The sequence below is a fragment of the Canis lupus genome, chromosome 33, assembly GCF_003254725.2.
Source record: "Canis lupus dingo isolate Sandy chromosome 33, ASM325472v2, whole genome shotgun sequence".
Lineage (NCBI taxonomy): Eukaryota > Metazoa > Chordata > Mammalia > Carnivora > Canidae > Canis > Canis lupus.
Window position 1 is genome coordinate 6,686,647 of NC_064275.1, and position 19,732 is coordinate 6,706,378.

General features: G+C 37.6%; 2 protein-coding genes across 15 annotated transcripts in view; one reads left to right on the forward strand and one right to left on the reverse strand.

The window, feature by feature from the left end:
- COL8A1 (collagen type VIII alpha 1 chain) overlaps positions 1-19,732 on the forward strand; it is a 531,560-nt gene that overhangs the window by 235,230 nt on the left and 276,598 nt on the right. The window contains exon 1 of one of the 7 annotated variants that reach the window (XM_035710132.2): positions 12,369-12,477. The exons of 5 other annotated variants lie outside the window; for them this stretch is intronic. In XM_035710132.2, coding sequence (XP_035566025.1) covers positions 12,426-12,477 — 52 coding nt within the window. In that variant the 5' untranslated portion in view covers positions 12,369-12,425. Of the gene's footprint in view, positions 1-12,368; positions 12,478-17,679; positions 17,723-19,732 lie in introns of those variants that run through there. One more of the 7 variants, XM_049105307.1, reaches the window with a different exon arrangement.
- FILIP1L (filamin A interacting protein 1 like) overlaps positions 1-19,732 on the reverse strand; it is a 294,355-nt gene that overhangs the window by 71,393 nt on the left and 203,230 nt on the right. The window lies entirely within an intron of this gene.

Sequence of the window (19,732 nt, forward strand, 5' to 3'; positions counted from 1 at the left end):
AGTCAGGTGTTCATAACCAAGAGAATGCCTATACATATTTTATGTGGCCAGAATGATTAAACTTAATATATTTTATTCTTAACTCTCCCAGTTTCAAGCATGACAGCATGTTCTTTTGGGCAACTTGCAGTTACCCATGTTCACGACTGGGAAAGCTGAAAACATCCCCCTTTAAATAAAGGATGAATCATAATTCAACTAGCTTTGCAGTTGGCTTCATGGATTTAGTGAGCTGTTGCTCAGCAGGACTGTTTTTGTTTTGTTTTGTTTTTTTAATGTAGCCTGTAACATGATTGGTAATATTTGTGGGTTCTTCAAAGTACTCTTTTCCTTTCTGCTCCTGGATAAGAGCTTATTTTTTGGCCTATCTTCTTTTCCACAGAAGCAAATATCCTGGCCTATATTTCTGACCTATAGATAGGTTTTAGTAGGTCAAAAGAGGATAATCAGTGCACACTGAAATCACCATTCGTTTGTTGTTAGTGTACATATAACACAAGACTTCCACATTTTATCACCATAAATCTCCTTCATCTTGGGTGGAAAACCCCTTCCTCTGAAGTAATCTCCATGGTGTTTTCTTCTCTTGACACAGGGCAATCTATCCCCAAGCAACCTGAGCCCATGGAACAGGTGCCTTGTTAAAAGACTGTGGTTAAATATTGGGTAAACTCTAGCAGTGATTGTTAGAAAAGAATGTTGATATTTGCTGAGGGTTTGACAAAGCCCCTCACCTATGTTTGACCAAACTTTAAGCTGTAAAGATACGCTTTTTGGAGAGGAGACATGCGGCTCAGTGGAAGAGAGAACCATTTGCTTCTGTAGGTAATTGTTGTGGTTCTGTATTCTAAAGCGTGAGTCACAGATGTCTTTATGATTACACATCCCTCCCAGCATATGAGAAATACACTTTAGAGTAAAGGAAGTTAAGAGAAAACAGAAGTGTGAATAACTGCTAATGGTGCTCTCTCTGGCTCCATTCCGTCTGCCATTTCATCATACATAAAGGGTAGTTCAGAGATTCTTTCCTGGCAAATAAGTGGCAACATATGTTTGAAACAGTGAATGGAAACTATAGGGAGAAAATGACAGGCATATGGCAATAGGAAGGCAAGGGAAAATTTGTTGCCCTAATGTTAGCCACATAATTGATATGGTCTTCCATAGAAGGGCTGTTTTACTTTAAAAAGTCTGCATGCCCCATTAGTACAGCATTTCTGCGTGTGGAATGTATATAGTTTCTAGATTTGTTTTGTTTTGCTTTTTCATGAATGGCTGTCACATTAAGCTATTAAAGCTCGATACAGAAGTCTTGAGAGAAGGGTTCTCAAAGGGGAAAGACAGAATCTAGTCAGGAAATGGGACCCTTTATTAAAGTAGTAAAAACAAAAAAGGGAGGAAACACTTAAGAACAATCACGCTGAAGGGCTAAGAACAGAGGAATGGGTCCCAAATACTGTTTTCAAGCATGTTCTTCTTTTAAATAATTCTACAGTGACAGTGTTTATGATTCATTTAGTTGTGATAGTAACTAAATCTTTGCTCAATGGGTTGAGATTCCAAAAGTCACCTTAAAGGGCACATGTTTGTTTTGTTACATGATGTGAAAGCACAATGATTTACTTTTTTTTTTTTTTTTTGAGATTTTATTTATTTGAGAGAGTGAGACAGCGCATGAGCACAAGCAGGGAGGGGGCAGGGGAGAGGGAGAAGCAGATCCCCCACTGAGTGGGGAGCCTGAGGTGGGGCACAGTCCTAGGACCCTGAGATCATGACCTCAGCCACATCAGATGCATAACTGACTGGGCCACCCAGGTGCCCCAGCACAATGATTTACTTTGGAAAAATAATTTTCTTAAAAGAAAAATATTAATGTATACTAATGCACTGAAGCCTGTTTACAGTTGTATGTCATACAAGGCTATTAGTTAAGGCTATTAGTTAGGAAATGTGTTTGCAGCGTTTAAAATTTAATTATGGCCTATTGTTATATCACAGAAAAGTGTTAGCATAATTTGTTTCTTAGAACAAATTTTGTTTTATTTGCTCAGAAATGATTATGACAATATCATCAGCCTTTGTTTCTAAGATTCCGTTAACTGCTTAATAAGACTTTTGTTCTGATTTTTGAGAAAAATCAATTGGTGTTATTATTGATTTGGGACTTGACAGTGAATAATGTTAGCATGAACAAAGGACGTTAATATGTATATATCTATAAAAATTATTTAAATGTGTCAATTCTACAAAACCCAACTGTTCTTTACCTTCTCTTACAATATCCAGCTTTACTATGACTGGTGTAATTGGTATGATTTTTTACATCTGGTCTCATGCTTTAAAAATGGATATCTAAAAGGTAATCTAAACACAGTATTTTATTTGTAGTTAGAAATTTCTGCATACAGTTGGCCCTTGAACAAGGCAAGGGCTAGGGGCACTCATCCCCTACACAATCAGAAATCCACACATAACTGTTGACTAACCCAAAATTTAATTGCTAACAGTCTGTTGTTGACAGGAAACCCTACTGATAACATAAACAGTGATTGACACCTTTTTTATGTTATATGTATTATATACTGTATTCTTACAATAAAGCTAGAAAAAAGTATTAAGAAAATCATAAGGAAGAGAAAATATATTTTGTAGTAGCATACTGTATTTATTGGGGAAAAAATTCTACATTATAAGTGGACTTGCACAGTTTAAACACAAGTTGTTCAAGGATCAACTGTATATTTACATGTAAAATAAAGCAGGGCGTGGCAGGGAAAAGGCATGACTAAGTTTTACAGCCTGCCCACTACCAATTTTTGCACCATTCTCAAGCTAAGAATGGTTTGTACAATTTTAAAAAGTTGAAAATGTCAAAATAATAATATTCCATGATATGTGAAAATTACATAAAACTTAAATTTTAAGTGTCCATAAGATTTTATTGGGACAAGCGATATCTATTTGTTTACTTATTACCTGGCTGCTTTCCTGTTCCAACACCAGAATTGAGTAGTTGCAACAAGACCATCTGGCCTGCAAAGCCTAAAATATTTACCACCTGGTACTTTATTGAAAAAAATTTGCTGACCACTGTTCTTTTTTTTTTTTTTAAGATTCTATTTATTTATTTATTCATGACACGGGGGTGGGGGGAGAGAGAGAGAGAGAGAGAGAGGGGCAGAGACACAGGCAGAAGAGGAAGAAGCAGGCTCCATGCAGGGAGCCCGACGTGGGACTCGATCCCAGGACTCGAGGACCACTCCCCGAGGCAATGGCAGGTCCTAAACCGCTGAGCCACTCAGGGATCCCCTGCTGACCACTGTTCTATACCTTTGGTAATAGATACAGTTTAAAACAAAGCAGACAAAAGGCAACCACAAGTTGCCTCAATTTTTATATATCTCAACTAATTTGTGTTAATTTGCCTAAACCAAATTTTGAATTTTCTGTACTTGTTCTGTTTGTTTGTTTGTTTGTGTTTTCAGATCTTGAATAATTTGTGTTATCTGAAGATTTATATTATTGCCAAGACAATGGATGATGCCTTTTGGTGGAGTACTGAAGTAACACGCTCTATTTGAGGGGAAATTTAGAATAGTGAAAATAGAAAAACAAAGTTTAGTTTCTGAGACTAATGGGAAGCAGTGAGGTTCTAAACTGATTATATTTAGTTTTCTTTTTACCTGGCATATCACTTTCTCTTATTCTAACTTGCCCAGAAAGAGGATATCAGGAGTGAGTGGTTTGGATTATAGGAGAATTCTGTAAGAGAGCACTACCCCCCCCACCATCATAGCATGTCAAAGCATTCTGCTTAAGTGCATGTGGCAAAACATTGCCATATAAATATACAGTGTTCATGACTAAATGAAGTTTTCCTTGTCTCTAACCACCTTGAATAATTGAGACCTGACTGTATTAAGAAAACATATCCTACCTCCTATATGGGTCCCTCATACTAATCTTAGATTCAATATTCGGGGGTGGGTTTTTTTTAATTTCTTGAATTAGCCATCAAAATGTATTTTTTTAATTAATTTATTCATGAAAGACACAGAGAAAGGGGGAGAGAGAGAGAGAGAGAGAGAGGCAGAGACACAGGCAGAGGGAGAAACAGGCTCCATGCAGGGAGCCCGACGTGGGACTCCATCCTGGGTCTCCCGGATCATGCCCTGGGCCGAAGGCAGGCACTAAACCACTGAAACACCCAGGGATCGCCTCAAAATGTATTTTAAATAGACTTCGTCTAGTTTATCAGACTCTCAAAAAAGAAGTCTTGGCTTAAATATTGCTTATTTGAGAGTTTAGATGTGATACATTATTTCTGTTGCATATTTTGAGGGTTTAAAAAGATTGTTAAAAAGTAGCGGTATTTTGGGGCAGCCCGGGTGGCTCAGCAGTTTAGCGCCACCTTCAGTCCAGGGCCTGATCCTAGGATCAGGATCAGGATCCCTCTGACCCGGGATCAAGTCCCACATGGGGCTCCTAGTCCAGGGTCTAATCGAGTCCCACATGGGGCTCTTCAGTCCAGGGCCTGATCCTAGGATCAGGATCAGGATCCCCCTGACCCGGGATCAAGTCCCACATGGGGCTCCCTGCATGGAGCTTGTTTCTCCCTCTGCCTGTGTCTCTGCATCTCTCTCTTTGTGTCTCTCATGAATAAATAAATAAAATCTTAAAAAAAAAAAAAAAGTAGCTGTATTTCTATATTATAGATAACATTTATTTTTAGAGGTGTGTTATGGGTATATGGAATGAAAAATATTTCAAATAAATTGTTCCACATGGAATTACACAATGCCCAGGGGTTATGTTTGCTCTGATTCTTTATGTCTAATCTCATCTTTTCCAAAACCTTTTCTTTTAAAAATAGAAACCTAGAAAGGTCAACTAACAAAATTTTTCTTTTGTAGTGATAAATTTCTAACAGATGAATGTTTTTTAAGGTGTTATTTATTTATTCATGAGAGAGAGAGAGAGAGAGAGAGAGAGAGAGAGAGAGAGAGAGAGAAGCAGGCTCCAAGCAGGGAGCCTGACATGGGACTGGATCCTGGGTCTCCAGGATCATGCCCTGGGCCAAAGGCAGCACTAAACCGCTGAGCCACCCGGGCTGCCCCCTAACAGATGAATTTTTGACATTCATACACTTACACATAAAAATGTGTGTACCGGGCAGCCCCGGTGGCTCAGGGGTTTAGCGCCGCCTACAGCCCAGGGCGTGATCCTGGAGACCCAGGATCGAGTCCCGCATCGGGCTCCCTGCATGGAGCCTGCTTCTCCCTCTGCCTGTGTCTCTGCCTCTCGCTCCCTCTCTCTCTCTCATGAATAAATAAATAAATAAAATCTTTAAAAAAAAGTGTGTGTACCTTTTTCGCATTATCCTAGTAGTTTTTTGTTTACTTTAATGTGTCTTGGTCTATCACACAATATCAGAAGGTGAAATTAAGGGAGAAATATCCCACAAACACTGAGTCTGAATCTTGGAGTCTGAAACTCTCATGGAAGTTTAGGTATATTTCAAGCTACTCTATTACGAGTATTAATATTAAAATGAATCTGATTTCTGTTGGAATTTCAGATCACCTGAGAAGGACTGAACAAAGAGAAAAAATGTAATTACACCTTTTATTTAAAGCCTAAGAGACAGCTACAATAGATGTGTTTTGATTCTGTTAGATGGAGATTTTATGTGTGCATTTATTTAGAGGAACTCATTTTTTTCCCATCTCAAAATAGTATGTTAAGAGAAAGTAGTTTCTGGTATTTGTTGATCTTTATTTTGAGCATATAAAAAGTCTGTTCAATTTTATTTTATTTTGCTTTAAAGATTTATTTATTTACTTTAGAGAAAGAGAGCATGCAAGTGGAGGAAGAGCCAGAGGGAGAGGGAGGGAGAGAGAAAATCTTAAGAAGATTCCCCGCTGAGCACAGAATTCAATGCTGGGCTCAATCCCAGGACCCTGAGATCATGACCTGAGCCAAAACCAAAAGTTGGACACTTAACCATCTGAGCTACCCAAGTGCCCCTGTTCAATTTTATTTTGAACATAACATTTGATTATAGTTTTCAAAAGCAGACTGCTGGCAAATTATTTTATGTTGCAGGTGTTTTGGACATTTTTGCCATGATACATCCTTTTAGCCTTAATGAGAATTACTAATGCACTAGATAAAAAATGGAAATCATATATTTTGAGATCATATCGAAAATATTCCACCTAATTCTTTATACAAAGAAGTTGTCCATGAATTATGTTGACTATAGAATTAAAATTAAAATAATTAGAAGTTATTGTATATAAAGGTTTTAGGTGTTTGTGAAATCAGTGTGGTAGCCATTATGATTTACTGCTGTTGCTTTTTTTCTAGCAGTTTCCTAGCCCCTATTGCATTCCTCAACAAAATATTTCTTAAGATAAAGTGTGAGGAATAATACTAAAGGTACACTGGTCCTGCACCTGAAATTCCTGAAATTGTTTCTGAAATTGTTAAAATGGACATTTTGGACGCCCACCTCCATCTTGAATGTGACTCCGCTATGTCCAGCTTCAGGACATCTTTGGCTAATACACATTAACATCCCAGGGATGATGAGCAAGGTTGTGGAGTCAGACTCCCCGCATTTGGTCTTTATTTCTCCATTTACCAGTTATGTAACCTCTTTGTGCCTCTGTTTCCTCATCTATAAAATGGAATTAAATGGGAGTACCTCCTCATTCAGTTGTTGTATTAGAGTTATGGCCATTAAGTACCTAAAGAAGCACCTACACAAAGGATTCAACTACTTAGCTCTCATTATGCATTTCTAAGATATCATCTATGGTGTCCTGGTTGTATTAGATCTTTGAAATCCTCTAATTCCTGGGTGTTCTATATGTTGGCAAATTGAACTTAAATAAAAATTTTTAAAGATTTTATTTATTCATGAGAGACACAGAGAGAGAGGCAGAGACATAGGTAGAGGGAAAAGGAGGCTCCCCGTGGGGAACCCAATGTAGGACTCCATCCCCAGACCCGGGACCACACTCTGAGCTGAAGGGAGAAGCTCAACTGCTGAGCTACCCAGGCATCCCTAAATAAAAATTAAAAAAGAAAAAAGAACAGAAAGAAAAGGCATCCAAATAGAAAGAAAGAAAGAAAGAAAGAAAGAAAGAAAGAAAGAAAGAAAGAAAGAAAGAAAGAAAAGAAAGAAAGAAAGAAAGAAAGAAAGAAAGAAAGAAAGAAAGAAAGAAAGAAAGAAAGACTCTAATTCTATAGTCAGAACCAAATCAGCAGTATTTTAGGATGAAATAAATGTAAATGTGCATGAAAGCTTTTTGAAAATTTAGACTGTAATACCCACCTAGAACAGCATTGGCATATAGTAGATACTCAGTAAATATTTAGAGAATTAATGGATGAAAATATACACATATAATGGTGATGTCATTCTTAAAATTCATGACTAAATTCTGGAATCAAAGCCATTCAATTGTTAGATTTCAGAGAGATAATTTAACTCTTTGTTAGTGAGGTGTGAATAACAAAGGTATTGATAATGAGGATATTAATAACCATTCATATATACCTGGCACTTACTGTGAGTAAAATACTATTCTAAACACTTTATAAGTACATAGATTAATTCATTTAATCTTTAGAGCAATCTATAAGGTAGATACTACTATTATCCTCATTGAATAGATGAAGAAACTGAGTCTGAGATTATAAATAACCAGGATTCAAATCCAGGAACTTTGGCTCCAGAATCTATGCTCTTAAGTCTTTGTTATAAACAAGTTATAATTTCATAATAGGTATTTAGTCCAATCTTTTTTTCCCCACTTAATGCTCATCAGAATAACCATACAGTACCAAAAATGCTAGTCAGTTGCCTAGTCCTTCCTCTTTCTGCTCTCACGAAAGTCCCAAGCATTGATACTCTAACTGGGCTGCAGATTAGAAGAACTGCCTGGGGGCTTTCAGTGCTTTTGAGTCTTAGAGATGCACTTAATTGATGCACACTGAGTATCAAAATTTTAAAAGTATTCCTGGTGATTCTAATATTTAGCATAGTTTTAGTCCACTGGTCTAAAGGAAAATTAAATTGGTGTGGGCCCTAGAACACACTTGAGGGGTCAGGGCTTGAAGGTAGTAGAATCTGGATCCTTGAGTATCCAGGATCTGAAACTCAAGCCAGTTTGCATTGTTTCTTGTTGAAAATTGCTTCCTTTGCATGCAAAGAATACCGGTTGGAAATGGTTGGAAATACCAGGGGCCAGGGGATTCAGAGTTTACCGAGGGTTTAAGTTGTGTAGACTATCCTTTTAATTTGTTTAAAAAAAAAAATCAAGTAAATTTTGACATTGCTTTAGTCTTGGGGCCTTAAATGGCCATTGAAAATTCTAAGGAAATTTATCTGGAAAAAGAAAATGGCTACAAGTGGGACTAGGATAGTGCTTTCCTTTAGGGTTACGAGCTTATTGCTCCAATGAGAAGCGTAGCCTGACTTTACTAATCTGTTTAGGAAAATTGATATTTATTTCAAATGTTTATGGTTTATCGTCTCAGAAGATTAATGCCAAATCCTCAAAAATGTAGTGACGAGCGATGACTCATTTTAGCTCATGTCAAAACAATGCGCTTTTGTAATTTGCCTGTCTCTGGGGAAGCTATTAAACACTAAACAAAATGCCTCAGAATGAAACTGATTGAGTGTTTTAAATTATGTACTTTTGCTTGGCTATTAGCCAGAGTTCTTTGGGAAAACTCACTGCACATCAAGAGCTGTGATTTGTGCTGACAGTGGTACTACATAGTTTATGCTGCTTCAGTACCAGTGGTGTATATTCTAAAGTTAAATAGTCAAACAAAGCTTAGTCTTTTTGATAAACAATTTATGTTAACTCTACTCTCCGCCAAGTGATTTTTTTCTTTGTTAAACTTTGGATGGAATATACCTAATGGATAAGATATTTTTGTCTGTATTATCTTGTTGACAAATAGCACAGATTCCAACAAACTAAAGAATAGTTATTATATATATATATATATATATATATTAAGATTTATATATTTGTTTCTTTGTAAGTAGTACCATATATCTTGTCCCAAGTAGAGCTCAGCATAGTGTTTTACATGTAACAGATACACAAAATATATGTGTTATTGATGATCATGATACCAATAAAAAAAAAAACAGTAGCTTTTAATTACCTATGGTCTGGCTGCTGGTATATATTAGGCCTTTTAAAAATTAGTGTTAGGCTAACCACATTTTATTTTTCAGGAGCAAAATATTTAAATGACTGGCTTACTTTCACTGACCTCCTGAGTAATGAGATTTACAATTTACAATGTTAGGTTAGGTATTTTTTTTTTTTTTTAGCTTTGATGTTTTTAAGAAACACTTTTATTGGGACACCTGGGGGGCTCCTCCAATTAAGTGTCCCAACTCTTGATTTCAGCTCAGGTGTCAATCTCAAGTTCATGAGTTCAAGTCCTACATTGGGCTTGACACTAGGCATGGAGCCTACTTTAAAAATAAAACTTTCATCAGTATAATTAACTCTTAATATTAGTAACCAAATATTCATAGTATCATGTGGCACTTTTTTAGTAGGCAGTTGGGTACATGGTCTCCTGACAACCAAAAGTATGGGGCCACTCATGACTATATCACATACAGCACACCTAGGAAAGAGTAGGTATTCAATAGATATTTGTTGAATTGAACAGATGTTCTTCTACTCATTGCTTATGCTATGAAGAAATTCTTCAAGAATCAATTTCTTCATGGGGTATTTGGGTGACTCAGTTCATTAAGTGTTGACTCTTGATTTCTGCTCGGGTTGTGATCAGGGTTGTGAGATCCAGCCCCACATCGGGCTCTTTGCGGGGCATGAATGAAGCCTGCTGAAGATGCTCTCTCTCCCTCTTCCTCTGTGCCTCACTGCCCCCCAACTTATTGGCACTCTCTCTCTCCCCATCCCCAAAAAAGAAAAAAAAGGAATCAATTTCTCCAGGTGCAGTTGAAAAGGACATGAAAGGACATGGAAAGGTAATGAAAATAAGCTAAGTTAATAGTATGATCTTATTTTTGATTAAAAATGTAGCATATCCACATCTTATGTTTTCTGCCAGTCTAGTTACCGGTCTTTTTTTTTCTTTCTGAATGACCGTCACTTTTTAATGTCTTTTTTTTGTCATAAATTTATTTTTTATTGGTGTTCAATTTGCCAACATACAGAATAACACCCAGTGCTCATCCCGTCAAGTGCCCCCTCAGTGCCCGTCACCCAGTCACCCCACCCCCCCACCCACCTCCCCTTCCACCACCCCTAGTTCGTTTCCCAGAGTTAGGAGTCTCCCTTTCTGATATTTCCCACTCATTTTTTCTCCTTTCCCCTTTATTCCTTTTCACTATCCTTTATATTCCCCAAATGAATGAGACCATATGTTTGTCCTTCTCTGATTGACTTATTTCACTCAGCATAATACCCTCCAGTTCCATCCACGTCGAAGCAAATGGTTAGTTACCTGTCTTGAAAAAGATAATAACCAAAGGCTATTACCAAAGTTGAAGTTTTCACATAGTGCAAATAAAATGATAATGAGATGACTTCCACTGGAAGACAATCAAAAATTAATTGTAACCATTAAAATGGAAGGAAGGATATATAAGTAGTGTGGCAGGGCAAACACATTCATGTTCATCTAAACTTAGAATTGTTAGAATCAGAGCCTTGAAGGAAGTGCCTGTACTCGATGAGCAATACACTAGAGGCTGTATCACTTTAGAGTTAAGAGTACATATAGACAAGTGGTCAGACTGCTATGTTCTGTTCACCCCTCTGCCCGTTTCTAGCCGTGTGTCCTTAAGTACCTTATTTATCTTCCCCACCTTCAGTTCATTCATCTGTTAAATGCTGCTAAGAATAGTACCTATTTTGTAGGAGTGTTATGAGAATTAAGGATTATGTGAAAAACACTTAAAACAGTGGCTGGTATATAACCAACTCAATGTGTGTGTGTGTGTGTGTGTGTACACATGTGCTTGTTTTAAAGCATTTGCCATATTGTTTGGGTAGGCTATAAAAGAAACAGGCTTAGAGAATTTGATAGACTTATGGAAGAAATCCAAAATTGACTATTAAATGAAATTTATCTTTTACGGTTGTACCTTCACAGGCCCCTACATGGCCTTCTTGGCTGCCACCCTCAGAGACAGGGACCCTGGTTTGGTTGCGTCAGTGACCTGACTCAAAAAAGTATTTGTTTCTCTTTTTACTAAGATGCTTCACACAGAAAACTATGCAATGCTTCTTTCTTATTTCCCAGGCTGAAATAATGAAATAAGGATAAAACTATAGTCCCCTGCTGCTTCATTTACTTGTGCTAATTGTCCTAAATGAAAAACTCTTCATTTGGTAATAGAAAAGTATGGCTTCAAGAAATAGAAACAAGCCCAAGCTAATTGAGTTAAGCAAGATCTTTGGCCGGGAAAAGTAACTATTGAGATATGCATCTTGTTTTTCCAAGCAAATGCTCCTACTTCAGAATCTGTGAGTGGGCCTTAATTCATTTACCTGGTTTAAGTTGCCCAGTTTTCAGACAACCACTCTACATTTCTGGCAGCAGTGAGTGTGATGAATGTTTTTGTTATTGTTACTCTTAATGTGTGGTTTTTATTCTCAATATAAACAAAGGTCTGTAAGGACCATAGACCAGATTGTTTCACCATTACAATGTGCTTATTTTGTTATTTCCATCATTTGTTAGTATTTTGTTCCTAATCTTGGAGTGGATCTTTCAGTAGAGAGAAAAATTGCTTTCCAATCAAGTATTTGTACTGTACTTTAAGTAGGAAAGCCTGCCTGGTAAAAAATTTATTCAGTTTCTATCAAGGCAGGTTTTTTGGCACTGTTTTTTTTCAGAAACCAAATTAAAGTAGGGTCTTTGAAAAATATGTTTAACATCCTCCTTTAAACTAGGATTTTCCGTTAAAATGAAGTCAAAGAGCCTTCCGAACATTAATTTTTGTTAGTTTGACATCTTTCTATTCCAAACTTTAGAAGCCTAAAAGTTTTCCTTACTTTTCTTTTGCATTCCCATCTCCCCTCCCCCTTTTTAATGGCTGCTCATTGCTTCTCAGTCAACCTGAAATTCAGGCTTATTTTAACTCCCATCACTGTCTGTAGTGACTACCTCTTCCTTGCCTCCCATGCCCACTTTCTTCTTTGGAATTTGGCAGTACTTGTCCTCTGTTATTCCAGCATCCTGAGTCTCATTTGGCTCTTTTCCCTCAATGTCATTGTTTCTACAAGTGACCCGCCTCCCTCTTCCCTTCCAGTCCCTGACAGGCTTCTTGAAAAAATATTAACTACACTCAGTGCTCACCACCCTCTTTGGATCCTTGAAATTTGGTTTCAGCACCTGCCATTCTGATGGAATTGTTCTCTCAGAGGTCATTGGTGACTACTTCATCAGATCTAACAGGTTGTATCCTCTGCTACTTCATCCTCTCCTACTTTCCTATGCCAGTTAACACAGTTAACTGCTTACCCACTCCCTGAAATTTTTCCTTTGGCTTCTAAGACACTGGGCTCTCCCAAATTATTTTTCTATATCTTCTTTTCTAACTTCCTTGATAGCTTATCCTCCTTATTCTCTAAATGTAGGCATTTGCTGGGACAATCCAACCCTTTGCTTTCTATACAATTTCCTCCTTAGGACTCTAATCTATGCCTACTGTTTCAACTTTCCTCTTTACACTAAAACTCCCACATCTTTATCATTAGCCACTGCTTGCGTGACTTCTGTCTACCTCCATCTTACTGTTACTCCTAGATGTCTCACCAGTTTCTCAAGCATAGCATTCCAAAGCCACCTCTCCCAGCCTTTCAGTTGCTGTTATTAGGAGCGATCTTCTTGTCACTAAGGTTTGTAAAAGTTACTGAGTCCAATCATTTCTACCTCTTGCATCTTCAGATTGTGTAACATACTTCATTTTACAATTTATAAGCATTATTTTTCCATTTTTCTCTTTCATTCAGGTGTAATTTATATTTAGTAATGTGCACAAATATTAAGTCCACAGATTGATGAGTTTTTACATATGTATATACCTGTGTAAACTCTATCCAGACCAAAATATAGAATATGTCCAACTTCCTAGCAGACCTCCTTTGTGCCACCTTCCTATTGATATCCACTTTCTTCCTAGGAGGCAACCATCATTTTGACCTCTATTACCATAAATAAAATAGATTTTGTCTATTTTGAACTTCATGTAAATAGATTATTATATTAATGGAAATTAAACTTCATATAAATGGAATTTTATATTGCCACCAGAAATACATGCATATTCCACTTGCTTCATTTCCTCATCAACACTTGATTTTGTCCTTTTAGTTTTAGCCTTTGTGGTAGGGCTATAGTGGTATCTCATTATAGTTTTAATTTGCATTTGTCTGATGATTAATAACATTGAACTTTTCAGGTGCTTATTTGGATATCCTCTTTCATGAAATGTCTCTTAAGTCTTTTTTTTTATATTGTGTTATCAGTGTTTTTTTTTAATTGATTCAGAGTTCTTTATATATTCTGAATGTTGATCTTTGTTGGTTATACAAATACACAAAATTTCCTCCAATTTGTGGCTTGCCTTTTCATCCTGATTATTGTTGCATTTTGAATAACAAAAGTTATTAATTTTTTAAAAGATTTTATTTATTTATTCATGAGAGACAGAGAGAGAGAGAGAGGCAGAGAGACAGGCAGAGGGAGAAGCAGGCTCCATGCAGGGAGCCCGACGTGGGACTCGATCCCGGGACTCCAGGATCACACCCTGGCCTGAAGGCAGCGCCAAAGCACTGAGCCACCGGGGCTGCCCAAGTTATTAATTTTAATAAGGGGATCCCTGGGTGGCCCAGCGGTTTAGTGCCTGCCTTTGGCCCAGGGCGTGATCCTGGAGACCTGGGATCGAGTCCCACGTCGGGCTCCCGGTGCATGGAGCCTGCTTCTCCTTCCGCCTGTGTCTCTGCCCCCCTCTTTCTCTTTCTATGTCTATCATGAATAAATAAATAAAATCTTTTAAAAATTTTTCAATAAGGTATAGTTTATTAATCTTTTATGATTGTCACTTTTTCTATCCTTTTCAAGAAATCTTGGGATCCCTGGGTGGCGTAGGGATCCCTGGGTGGCGTAGGGATCCCAGGGTTTGGCGCCTGCCTTTGGCCCAGGGCGCGATCCTGGAGACCGGGGATCGAATCCCACATCAGGCTCCCGGTGCATGGAGCCTGCCTCTCCCTCTGCCTATGTCTCTGCCTCTCTCCCTTTCTCTCTCTGTGACTATCATAAATAAATTAAAAAAAAAAAAAAAAAAACAGAAAAGAAATCTTTACCTTCTTCAAGATTGTGAAGATAAGGGCAGCCTGGGTGGCGCAGTTTAGCGCAGCCTTCAGCCCAGGGCATGATCCTGGGGTCCCTGGATCAAATCCCACGACGGGCTTCCTACATGGAGCCTGCTTCTCCCTCTGCCTGTGTCTCTACCTCTCGCTCCCACTCTCTCTCTCTCTCTCATGGATAAATAAAATCTTTTTAAAAAAAAGATTGTGAAGATAAACTGAGGCTCAGAGAGGTTAAGTGGTTTTTTCTAAGATTGTGGCAGGCTGTTAGTTGTCTTTAAAACATCAATTGGATGTTTGGATTGGATCAATAAAATATAAATAGAAGAGATGGTCATCTCCAACTTGAAAACAAGATATCTTTCATGTATTTTACCCTCCCTCCACCCTCTATGTACTGTAACATAGACATAATAGAATTTCAGATCTGATCATGTTGGTGAAGACAGTACTCAGAATGATCCCATGGAACAGAGCTCTTATTTAAGTTTATAAAAGTAATATTTAAAATTATTTAAATAGGGGCTCCTGAGTGGCTCAGTTGGTTAAGCATCTGGCTTTAGCTCAGGTCATGATCTCAGGGTCCTGGGTGGAGCCCCACATTGGGCTCCCTGCTCAACAGGGAGTCTACTTCTCTCTCTCTTTCCCTCTGATTCTCCTCCCCATTCACTGTCTCTGAAATAAATAAATAAAATATTTTTAAAAATTATTTAAATAATAAAGGAATTCAGATACTACTGTTTTCCTTCAAGCCATTCCTCATCCCTTAATTAGTATTCACCTTTTTTATTTCCTACTGTCTGAATGTTTTTCTGCTCCTGAGGACAAGGAACATTTTTTGGTCCACTGCTTTGCACGTGGTAGGCACTTGGTAAGCATTTTGAAATAAATGAATAAATAAACCCAATGACAAGTAAAGTTTTCAGAAGCTAAAACTATACATTTAATATTAAGAAATGCTGATCTGGTCATGCAATGAGTGCAGCCTGAGACGTTCTCTCTCCACATTGGTTCTGTGCCTTCTCTTCATTGAGGTTCTGACTCAGCAGTTCTGACTCAGCAGATTGGCTGTGCTATATCACTTTTATCTTCTGTAACAGTGCTCATACACCTGGGTATCTTGGTACTAATTACTGACATAGTGTGACCATGACCTCGTTTGACCTTTTAGCACACCCCTTCTGACTGCTATACAATGAGAAGAGGCTCACATGGAAAAAGAGATGCTATTTTCTATTTGAAGCAAATGATTTGACTTAGATAACTATGTGACAACTGGCTTCACTCAGATTCTCTTGGCATCTTAAAAGAACATTTGAACCATATTTGAGATACCATTGTGTTCCTACCTTCAAATACAACAGTTGGAGATTGTGATTCAGTATGTTTGAGGTTGGGCCCAGAAATCTGCACTTTTAAATAGTTCCCTGGCAACTCTAATGATAACTTACTCAATTTTCTGAACTATTGGAGGAGAAGAGTTATGAGCTCAGATTGGAGAGTCAGAGAGACCTGAACCCTAATTCTTCCCTATGCTTCCTAGCAGTGTAACTTTGGGGAAGTGACATAGTGTCTTTAAGGTTCAGTTTGATTATCTGAATATTCTGTGGGACAATAACAGTACCTACTTTCAAAAGATGCTATGAAGATTAAATGAGATAATTCATTTCATATGATTAGTACAGTGTTTGACAGAAAACATTCAGTAAATTTAACTGCCATTACTAATATTATAACTAATTATCAACTTCTTAATAGGGGAACTTTCATGGGGCACCCGGGTGGCTCAGTTAGTTGGGCATCTGACTCTTGGTTTTGGCTGAGGTCATGATTGCATGAGTCACAGATGGAGCCCTGTGTCTGGCTCAATGCTCGGTTAGGAGTCGGCTTGAGATTCTCTCCTTCTCCCTCAGCTCCTCCCCCACCCTCTCAAATAAATAAATAAATCTTTAAAAAAAAATAAAAGGGACACCAGGGTGGCTCAGTAGTTGAGCATCTGCCTTTGGCTCAGGTTGTGATCCTAGGGTCCCGGGATCAAGTCCCACATCATGCTCCCCACAGGGAGCCTGCTTCTCCCTCTGCCTATGTCTCTGTCTCTCTCTGTATCTCTCATGAATAAATAAATAAAATCTTTAAAAAAAATAAGGGATCTTTCTTTGTATTGTTTTTATATAGAACATGCATAATAGAATCTACTGTCTCTGCGAAGAAAGGATTTATGTGTGTGGGTGTGTGGTCTTTCTCTTAATGAGTTCTCAGTTTTAGGTATTTAAAGTTCTATGTGGGCTTACTCTGATCCCAGTTCCTTTTCCTTAATAATACACCAAATAGCCATTCTGTGCTTTTTTTTGTTGTTGTTATTGAGGGACTGTTACTCTGTGTCTGTACACATGCATACACATGTGTGTGTGTGTGGTGTATTACCAAAAGATGCTTACCCAGCAAATTTAAGAACTGAATGTTCTATTTCAGCATTTCTCAAACGATTAGATAGTTAACATGTCATAATTTAGGGTCTGGAATTGAGACTGTGGAAAAAGTAAATACAGAGAGTCACTTTTTAAGTTCTGGTGTCTCCTTATAAAATTCTCTATCTGCTTCAACATCAGAGAATGGAAGAGAGGTAATTTGAGCTAGGGTTTGGTGGTGTTACCTACAAAATAAACTGAGTTTTGATGTGTGTTGTGTTTCATATATTCAAGGAAGAGTGATGTGGAATCCTCAGGGCAGGAGGGAAGAACTGGGAATGGGGGAAGTTATAGTATCCAAAGATTTTAGAGCCATGCCCTGTACCTTAATTATTTGCTTAATTATTTGCTCCCAAAGATAACAGTAAATAATGAGGAGTTAAACTTTGGAGCAGACATACTCTTTCATGGCAGAGGCAAGATTTCTTTTAAGTAAAGCAGAAACTCACCTGGGCAAAAGAATGGATGGATTCACCTGAAGAACCTTCTTTTTCATAAAGAAATAATATTGTTGCTAAGAGTAGGGTGTCAAAAAGGAATAAATAATATTTGGGTCCATGTGTTGTATGCTTTTCATCTATATGGATTAAAAAGTCCATAATTCTGCAAATTTTTGTTAACCCTGAGAGCTGCTATCAGTTCTAGTTAATTTAAGTAACTTTGACTTATATTTTGCCACATTTTGATTATGTTTGCATTCCACTGTCGATTGAATTCTCAGACTGCCTGGAGAGTAGGTGATGAGAGTCGTGGTCTACAAGTCTTACACTTTAGTGAACCATTTGCAGTCAGAGTTCATTTATCATTGTCAACGAAGAGCTGTCGTCATCTGACCGGAATGGATGAGAAATTTCAGTTCTTGGGGTAAGAAGAATATTTTGAGCTGAAATTTCAATTAGAAATAAGGTTGATTAGTTAACAGTTAAAGGCTTCATTTTGGGGTCAGATTACCCTCATAGCTCTTTCAAATATTAGATATTCTTAGTTGTTCAGAACTCATGGAATTCTTAATAGAGTTGGTTTACATATAATTTCTACTCTTTGACTCATATGAACTTAAATCTTCTCTAAAAACCTGTATGGATTTCAGAGGCTTAGAGAGGATTAAAAAGCTATAAAATTTTAAATAACTTCATCCAGTGAGCATGTTTACCTAAATGTGTCATCAAACTTCTCAGTTTTCTGGTTAGAAAACCGGTTTGGGACAGGCTGACTCACACTGCCGACTGATAGAATGCAAACACATTCAGAATTCTCCTGGCGAGACTAATGCAACAAAAACAGAGTTCTGTGAGCTTTTAGGGGTGAAGTGTTTCATTTCTCTAATAAATCTTCCTATCACTAAGAGCTTTCAAAATAAACAAACATGTGTCTTCACAGTTGTTAGGTGCTGGGTGAAATGGCATAGGCGACTGTACCCAATACCCTGTGCCACTAACAGTTATTTTACTTTGAACTTTGGTCTTCTTCCCTAATTTGTCTATTTACTTTTTTAAATTGAGGTATCATTAACATACAGTGTTATATTTCAGGTGTACAATATGGTGATTTACCTTTTGTATACATTGCAAAATAATGTTAAGTTTTGTTACCACCTATCACTATACAAAGTTAATACAATATTATTGACTATTTTCCTTCATTGCTGTGTATTACATCTCCATGACTTACTTTATAACTGGAAGTTTATACTTCTTGATCCCCTTACCCATTTTGTCACCCAACCCCCAACCAGCAATTTATTCTCTGTATCTATGACTCTGGGTTTTGTTTTGTTTTGTATTTTAGATTGCACATGTAAGTGAACTCTTGTGGTATTTGTCTTTTTCTGTCTGGCGTATTTCACTTAGCATCCTCAAGGTCCATCCATGGTGTCACAAATAGCACCCCTTCCCATTCTTAAAGGAAATAATTTTTAAAGGTAATCTGGGAAATATTATTAGTCTGTGCCCTTCAGTTGATAAAAGCAGTGCTCTGTAATTTTAGATATTATCCCCATGTTTAAATAAACATTTTACTGGGCTTGTATTTCACTTTTGATCATTAGGTCACAAATTCTTGCCCAAATAGTTAATTCACATTTTTTTTAGTGAGCCCTTGTGCAAGGAGATAGCAAGAATATTTCTGTCCATTTTGAAGATTAAAACATCAGATGTTCGGAACTCAAGTTATTTTTTTAAATCCAGTTTGCTCAACAGATTTGGGGACAACTCCTAAAATGGCCAAAGATAGTGATATTCTCTAAGATGATGATATTCTCTTTTTTAAAAAAAAAATAGATTGTATTTATTTATTCATGAGAGACAGAAACACAGGCAGAGGGAGCAGCAGGCTCACTGCAGGGACCCCGATGCAGGACTCGATCCTGGGACTCTAGGATCACACCCTGAGCCAAAGGCAGACGCTTACCTGCTGAGCCACAGGGATCTCTAAGAAGGTGATAAGGTTTGCTGAGTAGCTCTTTTCAAGGATGAAGGGATGGAGATTGGAATGTCTTCTTGGCAGAGTTCAGGGTACCATCAAAATAAATAGACACCCCTGTTCCTTTCTCTTTTCTGGTTAGGTCTATCGCATTGTCATTTGTTCACATGTTACTGTAATTAACCAATTTTAGGCCAGGCCAAAGACATTGGGTAGCATATTGCACACTCACACCTCTTTTTCTGGGACTTAGGATGGAATGAGTTTTTCCATTTACTTTAGCCAAATGAACACATACTTCTCCAATCCCATTTTGCTGTGAAGTAAGTCTTTATCAGGAAGTGGTACCGTGATAGAGAACATGGAATCAATTTCCGAAGGCCTTATCCTCCTTGGTATTTTGCTTATGGTTGAAGTTTTCTGGTTATTTGTGGTTAATATTATTATTGTTGT